Source organism: Cheilinus undulatus, linkage group 4 (genome assembly GCF_018320785.1).
Source record: "Cheilinus undulatus linkage group 4, ASM1832078v1, whole genome shotgun sequence".
Lineage (NCBI taxonomy): Eukaryota > Metazoa > Chordata > Actinopteri > Labriformes > Labridae > Cheilinus > Cheilinus undulatus.
In genome coordinates this window covers 18,489,491-18,505,987 of record NC_054868.1, presented here as the reverse complement: position 1 = coordinate 18,505,987, position 16,497 = coordinate 18,489,491, and the positions used below count along the sequence as shown (strand labels likewise).

Sequence of the window (16,497 nt, the reverse complement as noted above, 5' to 3'; positions counted from 1 at the left end):
GTTTTTCCCAAACATCCTAGTTTTATTTGGGATGCTTACATAATTTTACTTCACATACAGAAATAAAATTGTTAGAAAAAAATAGGGTCTAAAATAGGGTTCACATGTCTTAGTTTGTCTTTCTTTTCCTCGACTCTTCAGCTGCCGGCAAAGTAAGTGAGCAGGGATTTGTATGTTTGATTTTGCATTCAGAATATTTCAAGTTGACTCAAAAAACTTCACAAAGAGGGCAGGTTTAGACCATAACTGTTTATGAATCTAAAGTTCTACTGACAAACAAAAGCACCAACTGATGCACGTTAGCCAGGGCTTCCACTCTGAGAGCACTAACTGAAACTCAAAATCATTTAGAGATTCTTAGCGTGACAAAAAAAGACTGATCAAAAAACAACCTTTTAAACATTTTATTTTGACAAAATAGTCCAATGGAACAGTTTTATGTGTATGCTGGTCAACAGTGTGTGATGTTAACCAGCTGAACCAAACCCTCCACTTCAATGACACACTAAAAAAAACATGTTGGACATGTTTACTTTAAATACTGCAGCATTACAAATGAACAAAGATACTTTAAACTGGTCCAGAGCAACAACTTGTTCAGAAGCAGCAGAATGTTTCAAATGTAACAAACACATTAAACATGCGTACACTCATACATACACACATTTATTCTCTGGATAATATACCCTTGTGGAAATCACACAGGTGCAGATAATGCATACGTTCATTTACAAACAGAAGTACAACAAACGTCCACACTATAATAACAGTACACAATGTATAAAAAAATGTAAAGCTAAATCTTGTTTCAGTCCAGCTCTTTGTTTTGGTGTTAATAACAAAAATATGAAACGTGTAAAATAAAACACAGGACATCTAAAAAATTCTTTACAGTATTTAACCTAGAGCGCTCATTTTCACTTTAAAATAGACGCATGTTTTAACTACATGTTAGATCCATTGAACGTGCGCAGTTTTGCTCAGAGTAAAGTTGAGCTCTGTACTGGCGATGAGGTCTTATTGAGGTGCATCTCTGAGTGTTTGTGGCCCCTATTCATAACACAATCCAGGTACATCGGTCACTGTCAGCTAACACTTGTAGGGATGAACCTGCAGGTGAGGAGATGGTCGAAGTTAAATTAATGCTTTTCTAATCAAACACAAAAATCAAAGATCAAACTGAAACTGCTGGTGGTGTGAGAAGCTCTGCCCATGGATATATTTCACCTTCATCTGATGTGTTTGGGAAGGGCAGGACTTTTCAAAAAGATCTCAGAAGGTGATTGGAGGAACGTTCTGTTTGTCACATTCATGACAGGCCAATCAGAGCGACAAGACAAAATCAGCTTGTACACATTACATAACAGCTACCGTAGTTCTGAATGGTGGAGCTCCTCAGTGAATAAAAGTGACGCCAAGGCCCTTCAGGAGGCGTGCAAAAACATCTTCTCTGCCAAGACAAGCTTTCGGTGTAACTCCTAGTACTTCTTCAACAGAAAATGTGATCCAGTTCTGATTACACTGCCACTTTCCTACAACTAGAGCCAAGCTAACAGTTACCGCAGCAGCAGTCATTGGATACACCAGTTACCCCACCCGTAACAAACAAACTCATACCGAAGCAGACTGGGAGAAGAGCGAAAACATCTTTTCTGCCATGAAAAGCTATCAGTGTTGCTCTCAGCCCTTTTTTTATTAGAAGAATGTGGTCCTATTTAGACAAAACCACTGCTGTGGAAAAGTCTGAGCTAATCACTCTTCTAGCAGCCATTGTATACAACCATTTACAGTACAACTAACCCTCTCCCTGTAATGATCATATACTCATGCCACAGTGGATTGGCAAATGAGGGAAAAAAAACATCTTTTCCATCATAAAAAGCTTTGTTGTTTTCACACTTTTTTTTTTTTTTTACACAGAAATATAGTCTAGTTGTGATAAAACTGCTGCTATTTTGTAGCTACATCCAACCTTATCACACTGAAGGCAACCATTGTACTAATTAACCACACCCCCAAAATCCTCAACTGACACTGATTGGTCTAAACAGTGTTCAATAGGACACATATGTCTGCAAAAATGTTAGAATAACTCGCCTTTGTGTAAAGCCTCGTTGGTCATGCGATTAATGTAGCGCGAGCTGCACTCAGGAACCAACCACTTCATCACGGTGTTCACACAAGACTTCCTGTAAGAGCTCCACACACTCCCACTGATGAGAGAGAGAGAGACAGATGTACAAACTTTATCACAACAGAACTTTAAAAAGGAAAAAAGACAGGAAGGTGTTCCGTGTGCTAAATCAGGTGGCAGTATTCCCTCACCTCGTCTGACCCTTGACCTCTGTAAGTTCACCTACACCTACAGTGCAACAGACACCTGAGTTCAGGTCCCAGCTCACCTGCAGGTTGGAATGGTACGTGTTTGGCCTGGTAAGAAAAGTGGAAAGAGCAGGCTGAAGATCAGAGCAGAAATGTTGGATTCAGGGCTGATGGTTGCTTTGGGTCATTTTAGGATGGATACCTGCAGTGCTCCTCGTCTGAGTTAGAGAAGGCCAGTAACAGCAGACCGATGTTGATCATCACAGTGTTGGTTTCCGGGCACACCTGACACACATCACATCAGTTTTCTTTAAGTCCAAAGTTAAATGTTCTCTCTTATTTGTTTGGCCTTAGTTCATTAGTACACTGGGTAGTAGGGGTGTAATGGTACAAAAAAAATTTCTGTTCGGTACGTACCTCGGTTTTGAATTCACGGTTCGGTATGTTTTCGGTACAGTAATTGAAGCGAATAAATTTTTTTTTTATTAAACTGTATTAAAATAAATTGGCTGAATAAAATATATTTAAATGATTAATAAAGCAGCACATCCTTCCAAAGGTTCTTCATTGATTGAAAATATTAATAAATACATTTTTGAATTACTAGGTTTTTTAATTGATATATTGACATATTTATACCCATTCTTTAAACACTAACACTTCCCAGCCACCTTGAACGCATCATCATATTACCATGCGTTAGCTTGTTAAGTATGCAAATTAGCGTCTATCCTGCCGATTTCAACACGGACTTCAGCACTGGATTACTTTTGTAACCAATGGGACCTATTACAAAGTTTGGGAAAACTTTTCACAGCCCATCTTGGCGGATAAAGAGGTTAGAGCCGTGCGAAATCTGAGGATAACTAACTATATGACGCAGCTGCAGACATGATGGAGGCCCCCCCCCCCCGAGGCTGACATTTGAAGGTAAAATTAATTGGATTCAAAGAGCCAGAGCACCATTGTTAGAATAAAAATGATCTAAAAGAATAGGAATTTATAACTGGCTGGTGAGACTTTGCTGTTCCTCCACCGATTTTTGTTCGAGTGCAGCCTTTTAAAATGCTTCGATCGGTCCGCTGGACGACGTGCTGTCAGCGACACAGCTGCTGATTAATGTCCGCGCTACTGTTGTCTTTGTCCACTGTTGTATTTTACTAGGAAACAAAGTGTTCCTAAACAGGACACTTTTATCTGGGAATATTCAGGCTGTTGCTGTCGTTTGCTGTGGTTACCAGGACAGTGTGACAGTGAGTTGCGCTCTGGTTTTCTGTCTTTCTATGTGAGCTTCGTTCCACATGTACTCGTTCGGTACACATCTGTACCTTACCGAGAAGCCCGTACCAAATCGATACGGTACGAGTACACATTACCTTTACACCCCTACTGGGTAGTAAAATTAAAAGTAAACTCAAGGGACAAATATGAACTTATTTCTTGAGAACGTTAAAATACTAACCTCCAGAATCACAACATCATAGTCGCTGAAGGAGCAGAACTGAGGGGCCCAGGAAGCATCGCTCCTGATAACCTCATTTATAAGATACTCAAAGTCCAGAGTTAGCTGCTCCACACACACACTCTGCAAGAATAAAAAACGTATAAATCATGTTACAGGTTAAAACTTTCACAACATTTTTATAGTACCAAAAGTAAAGAGGCAAACTGTCTCTACTGACACCGTCTCTTAGGGTGTTTTCACATTAGGCAGATTGTTTCGTACCCTGCCTGAGAACTACTGCCCCTGCACCAGGTCTGCCTTCACATTTGTAACATCATTCCATCCCTGAGCACAAATGCAAATGTACAGTCTGATACAGTTAGTAGCAGCAGGCAAGCAGACGTGGAAGGAGAACAAAATTACTTTACTAAAGTAAAAGTAAAGTTACTTTGGTTCTAATCTACTTAAGTAGATGTAAAATTACTGGCCGATAGGGATGCAACTAACGACTATTCCTATAGTCGATTAGTCGCCGACAACTGAAACGGTTAGCCAACTAGTCAGATGGCGTGCTGTGGGATCCCTTGATGGCTTTGGCAGCTCAACTTTTTTTTTTTAACTAACAGCTTAAAAAAAGAGCTTTTATATACTTACAAACATGTATGGACTAAAAATAAAGACAATAAATCAGAGCTCTTCATCCAAAATTTATAGCGACGTTTACTGAATTCAAAATGTACTTAAAAAGGTAAAACTACCAAATTACAGTAATTTGAGTTAATGTAACTAGTTACTTTCCACATCTTTTAGACATCAACAATTACCCTCTTCCTACTTCCAATTCTACAGTTCAGCTCAAAGGATGAAATGGTCCTATGCTTCCCTCGATACAACCGATTTAAAAAGACAGGAGATGTTTATAATTGCCTTTACAACTCCAACTGTTGACAAATAGCCCATACTTGAGCACATCTGCATTCACATACCCTGTGGACATGCTTTGGTACACATGTATTATGCCTGAGACCACCTCTTCAGGCGTGTTCACACTGAATGGATGAACAGGACTTTGGGGCCAAGTGTGCGCAGATCCTGGCCCTTTTGTAAAACCGTCCAGACTTAGCTGTTTAAAATGTATGATAAACCAGTTACATGCAGATTGTGCCACAAAAGTGATGTAACAGTTTTGCTTTTTCTGAATGGCAGGTTTAGGGGTTATTCGAGTTAAACCACTGCTTATGTAAGCCAGACTGTGAACTGGTGTATGTAAACACAGGAAGGGACATTGTGATGAGGCCTGGACATTTTTAGTACACAAAGAAGTCGAGCTTCTCTATTGCCCTTACTGCATTCACATCCAGTCTATTTAAAAACAAGGCAAAGGGCTTCAGGAGAGAGAGAAGATGCTGGTGAGTCTCCTAGCTCTCCTTGCTAGGTTACTTTTCTTCTTTGTGTGTTTTGTTATGCCTGCATCTTCAGTTGTTGTTTACTAGCACTTAAGGCTGGCTCAGGCTACATGATTTTTTTGGTTGTTCCCAACAGCACCATGTCAGACTATGCAACTAAAATCTTGACCCCCTACTTGACTGACTCAGTAGCCACTGCCGTGTTCGTGTCCAAACAGAAACTACTGGAGATGCCCCCTCACAAGCTCATCATCAATGTAGCAACGCTTTGTGAAGTGAAATTGTCCACTCAGGTAGTGAAAAGTAAAACTCCCAGCTGTACCCATTGTTTTCACCTCTAGCAAAAGCATGTCTCCCCAAAACAACCACTTCTGTCCCAGGTGAAAGAGTTTTTAACTGCAGAGGACATCGCAAATGTTCAGGAATCTGAGCTGATGTCTGAGAAAGTAGATATGTTGATATTCATTGAGAAAAACATGTAAATTTTAATTTAGGAACAAAAGCTGCACTGTTGCTATTTATTTGGAATTTAAAGAAAATGTAGTTAATATTTTGCTTTATTGTATTTGGGAATTGTATAAAATTGCCTTTTCATATCACATAGATATTTCCAAAAAGATATTCTCAGCTTCACTTTTTCAAGATTATAAATATGAAAAATATGTAGGTTTTTTGTTTTTTGATAGAAAAAGTAACTTTAAAATTGAAAAAGACTGCTTTTGTTATCAAAAAAATATACAAGAGGAAGATCAGGATTCAAATCGTATTGTGGGTGGAGTGTATCCTTACATCCCTTCGTCACACCCCTACTTGGAAATGTTCATTTTTTTTTTTACATTAAATGGTGGAATATATCATTGGCAGTATAACATCAAAGTAGAAGTTTTTTAAACTATGAACTGCCTCAGGTTGCCATTAATGAAAGCCAATCAGTAGCAGAAGTTCAGTGTCAAGCTTCAAACTAAGAGAGGTTGTTAGCTTTAGGCTATTAGCTCTACACTGTTAGGCTGTTGGCTTTGAAGAAAACATAATTTATATTTTACATTAGAAGACTATGAATGAACCCCAGCAGCACACAAACACACCTTAAAAAAAGACATGTCTCTGAAAAACAGCACTTAAAAGTCTGGTTCTTCACCTTTCAAAGACTAAAGAATGATGAAGTTGAAAAGACTAAATGAAAAATGTGAACTTTAACATTTCTTTGGTCTAACTCAGTAATGAAACAACTGAAAACCACCTTATTAGCTGAGAGCGACCGAATATCATCGCTTCAACCAGGCTGATGAGGTGTATCAAGATAAATACCCGTTCCCTTGAAATATTTCTTACAGAGTCAGATTAACTAACATAGCGTCTGGATAAATTAAAAGCCACAGCTTTACAATATAAAAACTCACCTGTCCACTGTGCGGCCCTGTAACCAGCTGCAGGTTTCTTCCTTTAAGGTCAGTGACTGTGAACGGTAGCTGAACTTTATCATCTTCATAACCTGGAGAGACAGAAAGAGAGGAAAACCCAGATCATCAGTGATCTGATAAAAGTTTTTTTAATGCCATCACTTGTTCTCTGTGTAGTCCTCCTCCTCTCACCTCCTGTATTCTGCTCTGCTGCCCCTGGCTGTTGGAGGCGGTAGTGAAGGCGTGAATAGTTGACATAACCAGGCTCACTAGAGGAAGCCTCCTGGGATGAAGGAGTGGGAGGTGATGATGGTGACAAACACAAGGAGGCAGGAGACATCACTTGTTCAGAGCAAGACGACAGACTGTGGTTCACACTTGATGTTGATGCTTCAGGTAAACTAGTTCTCCTCTCTGCCTCCTTACTCTCTCTACGGTCCTCCTCCTCTCTCCTCCTCTCATCTACATTTATACTCTCATCTCGGGATGTCTGTGCTGCCTCTTTTTCAACACCATCAGCTGTTTTCCTTTCTGTCTGGCCTTCACTTTCTTTCCCTCCTCCTCCTCCTCCTCCTCCCTGGGCCCGTCTGAAGAGGTCAGCAGCAAACTCTCGGGCTCGCACGGCTGCTTGTGACTGGCAAGGAGAAGAGGGAACTGGAGTGGGTCTGCAAGCTGGCACTTGGCTTTCTGTACATCCCTGAGGTAGCGAAGAAGAAGATGCCGAAGAAGTGGTGGGTAAAGATGCAGCGGTTTGATTTGAAAAAGCTGCCTTCTTTGTGTAGAGGATCTGTGATGACTGACCCTTTTTACCTACAGCAGACATTCAAAAGACAGAAAAAAACCTTAATGAATCACCGAAATCAGGTTACAAAACACCTCTGGTTTAAAAAGAAAAAAAAAAAAGATGAAATTAATGATGATGGAAATGAGAGTCCGTAAAATCAAGGTCATCTCTGCTTTATCAGTGTAAGATAAGGTCAGTATATTTTGGGCCTTTATTCTCTTTAGCTCTTTTCTCTCTACACGTGGACTCCTAAAACTTTCCAGAAAGTTTCAAGTGGCTTTCACATACATATCCCTCACAGCATGAAGTTTAACCTGTATATGCATTTCATGTGCATGACAATCACGCCAAGACCCACTCTTCTGATAAAAATCATCACAATGTGCTCCAGCTTTCTGGCAGTTAATTTTGTGAGTGTTTCCTACCACTCTGACACATCAGCTTTCTCTGACTTCACATGAAATTTAACTGAAGCTGGCAGGAAAATGTCTAAAGTGAAGTCAGGGGTCAAAAATTGCACTCACACATTTAGCTTCCCCTGAAAACGTATAAATACGAGGTATGGCTATCAGATAATGTGACACAGTAGGGGTGGGAATCACGTAACGAGTTATTATCACAATACTTGGGTCACGATTTGATATTGTTGCAATTTTAAACATTTTTCCAACTGTTTAGCTGATTTAGCATCAGTTTTGCCCTCATGTTTGTCGTATTTCTGCAGTATTTTATTTTCATGTAGCACATCTTGCAAGCCTTATGTGTCATATCCATCTCATTCGTGTCCTGTTTGCATTCCTAATGTCCTTACCCCATGTTTCCGCCATGTTTGTTGTACTAACATTTCTCCTGCTTTTTGACTGTCACTTCTGCCAACCTGCCAACAAACAATTGTCCAAACAATTGATTTTATTTTTAACTTGGCAGCTGATTGGATGAACGTTCTGTCTGTCACACCTTTATGGGCCAATCAGAGCAACAAAACACGTAACATAGCCACTACCGAGCTGCGCCCCTACCGAAGGAGTAAACTCCATAGAGAACTGCATAACGCCACAAATCATGGCAACTGTAGACATGTCAGTACACGATTTTTGTTGATTTTGAAAAGAAAAAACTCAGTGCTGTTCTTTGTTCTTCTTTTAACAAAGAAAGTTCTGATAAAACTGGCGCTTTAGCAGCGTCCACACTAATGTCTTCCACCATAACTGCACTGGCCTCTTGTTGCTGCTTGCATTATGTCATGACTCTGCCACGCCTGAGAGTACTGCACCTCGACGCTGATTGGTCCTGTCACTTTCAAACCGGGCCCAAATGGTTCATACGGGAGCTTTGTAAGATGGATTCGCCAGTGAGAAACATGGAAACGGGCGTATCCATCTGTTTTGTGAGGTTAGTATGTATGTATGTATATATATATATATATATATATATATATATATATATATATATATATATACACATGTGTGTGTGTATGGTAAATACAAGCCTCTGTATAACATCTCGTTCGAATGAAGCAATTTTGTTGCCCTTAAGTTTAGATCAATCCAAGACCTCATGATTATTTGTTTTTTGTGATTTTATTTTGTTTTTGTTTCTTGCTTTCCTTTTTACTTGAATGTACCTGCGATTTTGTTCTATCTAATAATAAAAAAAAAAACTTTCAATAAAGAGTATTAAAAAAAAGAAAATTGAAAGATCGTTTAAAATGATCAACAACTCAGAATGACAAGGACAGCAGAAATGGTTTCCATTGATAAAAGAGATTGTTCAGCAAATTTTGCATGAAAATTAGAACAAAAGTGTGTGCCAAAACTTCTGACTCATGACCAAAAGGAAAAGCACAAGCAAATTTGTGCAGACATTTTGGGTCAAATTGAAGGAAAGCAAAATTTTTACAAGGAGTGATTATATGTGATGAAACTTGGATCTTTCAATACGATCCTGAGACAAAACAGCAGTCAATGCACTGGAAAACACCATCGTCTCCAAGGATGGAAAGCGGGAAGCATGACAAGGCAAGTCCAAATTCAAGGCCAAGTCGATTGTTTTCTTTGACATTAAGGGGATCATTTTGGATGAGTGGTTTCCAGAATGGTCAACACTATAACAGGTTCTAGAAAAACTGTGAGGAAAAAGTCTGAAATAGGAGACCACAATTGTGGTCATCAAGACAACGAGCCAGCTCACACTGCGCTTTCAGTGCTTATTCACCCTCCCTCTTCACCTGATCTAGCACTGTGGACTTCTTCCTTTTTCCTGAGATCAAATCTCTGCTCAAAGGAACACATTTTGAGTCTGTGTCAGAAGTTTAAAAAAAACAACAACAGAGGATCTGATATAACTCCCTGAAGTAGACCTGCTGCACTGCTCTCATCAGTGGAAGACCTGAATACAGCAGTGTGTTGATGCAGAGGGGGAGTATAATGAAGGAGAAAGGCACTGAAAAATGTTTTTGTTCAATAAAACTGTAATACAGCATTGGCAATGCTGAGTTGGTGCGATATCATTCCCTCATCTGAACGGTCAAGCTTTTAAAGAAGTGGTCAAATCCAACCTTTTCCCTACATACTCTTGATGCAAGTTTGCAGTGATCAGATTCAAAGAACAGTACGGTATATAATGTGTAAAGAACTGCACTGATACTATGGCTGAGCATTTAATAAAAATCTAGATTTAATCACAATCCTCCTGCATTTTTCAAATCAGAGGGTGAAATATTTTTTTGACCTAAAATGCGTCAAAATACCAGTTTAAAGCATTTTTTGAAGCAGGGTTACACTACACAGCACACACATTCAAAAATCAATTTTTTAGAGTTTTACAAAAAAATCCTACTTTGTTACTGTTTTTCAATCAACACAAAAATAACATAAAAGGATCATTCTCTTCAGTAAAACAATTCATATTGATTTTGAGTTAAAATAATTGCAGTTAGATACCTTTTCAAAACTGTTCAGCTCTTTCTTTGTATCAGATAATGATGGTGATACTAGCCTGTGCTTTACATGCATTTTCACTACAAAGTGTCACCGATAAGCTGTTGTATTAACTAACAGTCATGGATGAAAATATTGGCACCCCTGTAATTTTCCAGATAATACACCACATGTTTATTTTCTTCATGTGCATTGGAAAAACACAAAAAATCCAAAGAAAAAAGACAAAATTGACACAATTTTACACAAAACTCAAAAATGGGCTGGACAAAATTATTGGCACCATTTTAAAACTGTGGGTAAATCATTTTATTTTCAAGCATGTGATGTTCATTTAAACTCATCTGTTGCAGTAACAGGTGCTTGCAATCTAGACATCACAGCTGAAGCCAGTTAGAATGTATAAAAGTTGACTCAACCGTTGTGTTGTGTGCCTGTGTGTGTCACACCAAGCATGGAGAAGAGAAAGTAGAGCCGCGAATTGTCTGAGGACTTAATAAGCAAAATTGTGGAAAAATAGGAACAATCTCAATGTTTCAAGACCATCTCCAGAGATCTTGAAATTCCTTTGTCCACTGTGCATAATATAATCAATAAGTTTATAACCCATTGAACTGTGGCTAATCTCCCTGGATGTGGACGGAAGAGAAAAATTGACAAAAGAATGCAACGCAGGATAGTTTGAATGGTGGATAAACATCCTCAGTCAACTTCCACACAAATTCAGGCTGTCCTGCAGACTCAGGGTGCAAAAGTGTCGGCTCAGACCATACGTGGTCATCTGAATGAGATGAAGTGCTATGGCAGGAGACAGAGGAGAACCCCACTGTTGACAAAGAGACATAAAAAAGCCAGACTGGAGTTTGCAAAAATGTACCTGAGTAAGCCTCAATCCTTTTGGGAGAACATTTTGTGGACAGATGGGACTAAGGTAGAGCTTTTTGGAAAAGCGCGTCATTCCACTGTTTACAGAAAACGGAATGAGGCCTACAAAGAAAAAAACACAGTACCTACAGTCAAACATGGTGGAGGTTCAAAGATGTTTTGGAGTTGTTTTGCTGCCTCTGTCACTGGGCGCCTTGATTGTCTGCAAGGAATCATGAAATCTGGAGACTATCAAAAAATTTTGGGCCACAATGTAGGGCCTAGCGTCAGAAAACTAGGTTTGCATCCGAGGTCATGGGTGTTCCAGCAGGACAATGACCTAAAACATACCTCAAAAGCACCAAGAAATGGTTGGAGACAAAGCGCTGGAGAGTTCTGAGGTGGCCAGCAATGAGTCCAGATCTAAATCCCATTGAACAACTATGAAGAGATCTCAAAACTGCTGTTGCAAGAAGGAACCCTTCAAATCTGAGAGACCTGGAGCAGTTTGCAAAAGAAGAGTTGTCCAAAATTCCAGTTGAGAGGTGTAAGAAGCTTGTTGATGGTTATAGGAAGTGATTGGTTTCAGTTTTTTTTTTCCAAGGGTGTGCAACCAAATATTAAGTTGAGGGTGCCAATAATTTTGTCCGGCCCATTTTTTGAGTTTTGTTACATCAATTTTGTCTTTTTTCTTCTGATTTTTTGTGTTGCTCCAATGCACATAAAGGAAATGAACGTGTATACCAAAAACATTTGTAACTGCAACAACTTCTGGGAGAAATGGTGTATTTTCTGGAAAACTTCCAGAGGTGCTAATACTTGCGTCCATGACTGTACTTTTTTTCTGTAAAGAGGTCCACCAATAACAATGACAGAAAGTCAGAAAAAATGTAAACAAGAAAATCAAAATGTCTGAACTATAAGGCTGAACAGTTAAATGAAACTGTATTGGAAATGGATTATGGATTCTGCTATTTATAAATGGCAGGATTTGCAATGTCTCTTTTAGGTGAAATTTGTGTCCAAGATCCATTTCAAGTACCAATTTGATTTAAATATTTTGCAGCACAGGCATTCTGGTACACTTTTTTACACGTCAGAATAAATGATCTTTCTTTGTGCAGAAATTGCAAAAAAATCATCCTCATCGATCACATTCATACTCTTTTAATAATCATTTACTGCAATATGATTTTCAACTAAGGAGAAAAAGTAATGGAAAATCATCACTCATATTGTAAATGCAGTATAAGTCTAAGTAATCACAATTATTATTATAACTATTTTTTAAATTGTTCAGCCCTAGTTGATGCTGCTGTTGGTGTTTGTGTTACCTGGGCAGAGAGAGATCCCACAGGCCACTAGAGAATAGCTTGTGTTCAACAGAATGACCTGGTCTTTCTTCAGCTGGAAAGCAGGCTGGAACGTGGGAAACGGATACACCACCTGGTACCTGCTGTTGAGAACATAGCCATGCTCCAGACACTCACCACTTCCTGGAGAGGGAAAAGGATAAGGTAAGTAAGAAGAAAACAAGAGGAGGTGTATAGGCAAAAGAAGGCTCATTTCTGTGTGTGTTTACCTGTGCGTATGGTTGAGGCTGTTGGAACAGGGCAGCAGTGGGAACAAGGTTTAGGAGGAGGCATGGAGGCGATGGTGATGTAGATGTCTCTGTTGTTCTCATCACTCATCATTAGGTTCATCAGAACAGAGCTTGAACTGCGTGTACTGGCAGAAGCAACATTATTACTTATCATTACCTGTGCACTACCTTAACAAAATCTGAACATAAAATGCATCAGCTTGGAGCGCTTCTTGAGCGTTATATGTTTAAAATACGTACTTGAAGCCAAAGATGACTATTTTAGAGTGGTCATTAGGCCACTCACACACAGTCAAGTACAGGTCACTGTAGATTTCTTCTCCAGCAAACAGACGTACATGATGGACCTAAAGAGGAGAGGGAAAGAAAACATGAGACAAATGACATGATACCTGTACATGAGGGTGACATATCTGGGTAACAAATGAAAATTGAGAGTAAATTTATAGGTCTCTACCTGTTTGAGTCGACTGTGAAGGTTGAACTCCCACCAGTACAGATGGTAGGTATAGAAAGAAAAGTCATCATCTTCTCCACAGTCGCTTGTGTAGGACAGCACGTAGCGGCCACATTTTGTGAAACCAAGAAAGATATGTCTGGAACCAAAAAGGCATGCACCAATGTCATACATGTATATATTCAAACCATATTACACATGGTAAATCCTCGCTCAGAGTGTGACTCTATGAAGCTAAGCAGCTGTCAGCTACAGATTTAATGTATAAAGTTTCTTTGTGATTGCCAATATGAAGAGTGTTTCCTTCAATAGTTATATTTATTCAATCATAGTGCCCAGTGCACCAGCAAGCCCTGCCTTCATGCTATCTATACAAGTAGTTTGCAGATAATGTCATGTCACAACAAGGAACTCCAGATCAGAGGCAGGAGGGGATTTTTGCATAAAGAAGCACTATCTATTTCTATTACTATTACTGGTATTTTTCACTTCCTACCCCCCATTTGACTTTTGTGCAACATCACAGGACTGCAAACCATCTTTACATTAAAACACCATCACCACTTGAAGTGTACTCTGTCTCGATCCATACCCTGGGTAAAGGTAAAAAGTACTAGAGTACTTAGAATATATAACCTTTAGCATAATCATATCTTGACAGAGCATCAATAATTATAATTACCACACCACTACTTGGTCTGAACTGTTCTAAGAACTAAGCAATCTCAATAGTAGGCCACAAAACAATACATGATTCTTAATAACAGAAAGTTTAAAAACACAGAAGCTGACCCTGCTCTCAGGAACTCCTCGCTGACTATGTTTTTCAGAGGGACACATACTCGAGGTGGCAGCTTTCTGAACAGCCGCTGAGAAAACTGCCCTGAAAGCTGCAGATGAGAAGAGAGAGTAAATACAGATGGAGACAACAGAATAAACAAAAATATGATAATACAGGGGGCATAAGGAAGGGTGCAGGATATACTGGGCTAGTAGTGAATCATTGGCACATTAATCTGTTCAGTAATGCAAATATCTAATAAGCCAATCACATTATATAGCCAGTGCATTAAGGCATTTAGGCACGGTCAAGATGATCTGCATAAGCTCAAACCGAGTTACAGGCTGGAAAGAAAGGTAATTTAATTGACTTTCTAGCATGGTTGTTGGTCATCTGACAGGCTGTCAGGTTAACACCAAACTCTGACCCTACCGTTCAAGGGCAGCAGCAGGAATCAAGACTCATCAGACCAGGTAACAACTGTCCTACTATGACTGTCCAATTCTGGTGAGTCCATGCAAGTTGTAGCAACAGATTACTCTTCTTAGTCAACAGATGTGGCAACTGGCAGATGTAATCCTCTGTTGTTGTAGCCCATGTGCATCAACCTCTTGTTCATTCAGAGATTCTCCCCTTCATACCTCAGTTGTGACAAGCGGTTATTTGAGTTATTGCTTGCTTTTCAGTGAGTTTGAATCAGTCTGGTCTTTCTCTTCTATCCTCTGCCATCAACAAGGCATTCTGGCAGTTGGAACGGTCTCTCACTGAGCATTTTCAGACAATTTCTGCAAATCCTGGAAATGCATGAGCCCGAAAATCCCTGCCTATATACAAATTCTGAAACACTCAGGCCAGCCTGTTTGGCACCAGCAGTCATGATGTGTTCAAAATCACATAAACCACCTTTCCTGAAAGATTTTCCGATGCTAGGTTTGAACTTCAGCAGACTGTTGTGACCATGTCAACATGACTTAATGCAGTGCTTCCCAAAGTGTGGTCCAGGGCTGACTGGTGGGCCATGGGGGTACATCAGGGCAGGTGGGCCTCAACACAGCCAAAACATTTAAACTAACATGCCACCTTTTAATGATTTATTTTTGTCTGATGCACAGAGTGGGTGTTATGGTTTGACAAGTGCTGAATTCACTGGTGGCACTTCATCAATCATATCACTCTGCTGCATTAATGTTACTGGGAAAGGGTTTATGGAGTCACAATGTACATTTCAAGGAACTGATATTAAAAAAGTAAAAATGGCTGACTTTGCCAAGGCCCATTTAAACAAAATTAAAGCTGATGGCCAATTAGATGTACTCAATGACTATGCCAACACTTTCTTGTGGCGTCAAGATATTCCTTTATTAGTCCCACAAGGGGAAATTTAGTGTCTCTGAATACTGGGTAGGCATTTGCTTTGAACTACTCCGTTTACGAAATTAAATTAAGAAGGTATAAATTAAGTGTTATGGTTGAAGGAAGGGTTATGTGGTCACCAGAAGATTTTCAGGTCTAGAACTGGGCGGCAGCACACCGAAGTTTGGGGAAGGCTGTTTAAAAGAAGTGGTTGCAGTACTGTGATTGGCTGATTGGATTTTGCGTTGATGAGCAGCTGAACAGGTGTATCTAATCAGTGAGTGTAAAGCTGTGCATTTGACATCAGTTTCCTCAAACTCGTCTCTTTACAAATTAACACAACCACATACACAGTCATGAACCCGTCTTTTCAATCATGTTGGTTAAAGATTAACTTAAATATATAACGCCCAACAGAGTACCTGTGTATTTAAAATACTCTGTGTGCATAGACACATCATTCAATAACAAACATAATATCCAAGGGCTGTTGTTGCACAAGTGAGCTGTGAACTAATGCAAGCTGCTAGTGTGGTTTAGCTGAAGCTAACGCCGACTCGGTTTAACATTACAATAAAAAATACTCATGCTGGCTGATAGTTAGCATGCTACCTGTAGTAATGTGCCTTCGCAGATTCGTGTATATTCAGAAGACTGTTGGCAAATCAGATAAAAGAGACAAATACCAGAAAAGCTGGTAGCACTCGGTATTTTCTTAGTTTGAAACATAAGCTAATAAGCTACCTGCCTGCCACTAGACGACGGTTAGCACTGAGCTAGTTAGCAGGTAGCTGCCGAGGCTACAGAAAATAAGAAGCCTCTTAATGAGGCACCGTAGGGATATTACTAAAATACAATTTATATTTTAATGTCAAACATTGTGGTGTATTCGCCCCTACCTTGCCCCGCATTAGAAGCTTCACGACATGATCTTTGCGTTTTCTTTGAGCCTTCTGTTTGCTGTCGTCCTTTTCGGATTTCGAGCTGGGCGCCATCACCCCCTAAACTGTTGTCCCTCGCTGCCGTATGCTCTGCTGTGATTGGTCCACAGAGTGCACGAGACTGCCCTCACTCGCCCACGGATGTATCCAATAAAACCAAAACAAAGGTGGGTTAGCTATGATTGCACACCCTGCAGGCAGTC

General features: G+C 39.7%; 1 protein-coding gene across 1 annotated transcript; it reads right to left on the bottom strand.

Annotated features, from left to right (window-relative positions):
- Positions 1-389: 389 nt before the first annotated feature.
- dcaf15 (DDB1 and CUL4 associated factor 15) lies at positions 390-16,410 on the bottom strand. Its single transcript, XM_041785095.1, has 13 exons — positions 16,253-16,410; positions 14,012-14,109; positions 13,220-13,358; positions 13,003-13,109; positions 12,742-12,887; positions 12,494-12,655; positions 6,765-7,382; positions 6,573-6,664; positions 3,785-3,907; positions 2,525-2,607; positions 2,326-2,430; positions 2,098-2,213; positions 390-1,110 (listed from the first exon to the last, which is right to left on the bottom strand). The coding sequence occupies exons 1-13, from the start codon at positions 16,346-16,348 to the stop codon at positions 1,055-1,057; spliced, it is 1,941 nt and encodes a 646-aa protein (XP_041641029.1). The 5' UTR covers positions 16,349-16,410; the 3' UTR covers positions 390-1,054.
- Between the last annotated feature and the right edge of the window lie 87 nt (positions 16,411-16,497).

Bases quoted from the DNA above. Each gene is read 5' to 3' on its own strand.
- dcaf15 (XM_041785095.1), bottom strand. From the start codon at position 16,348: ATGGCGCCCAGCTCGAAATCCGAAAAGGACGACAGCAAACAGAAGGCT. The intron at 13,359-14,011 runs GTCAGCTTCTGT...TTTTGGTTCCAG, and splicing joins GAGGAGTTCCTGAGAGCAGG to ACATATCTTTCTTGGTTTCA. The intron at 12,888-13,002 runs GTACGTATTTTA...TGCTTCTGCCAG, and splicing joins ATAGTCATCTTTGGCTTCAA to TACACGCAGTTCAAGCTCTG.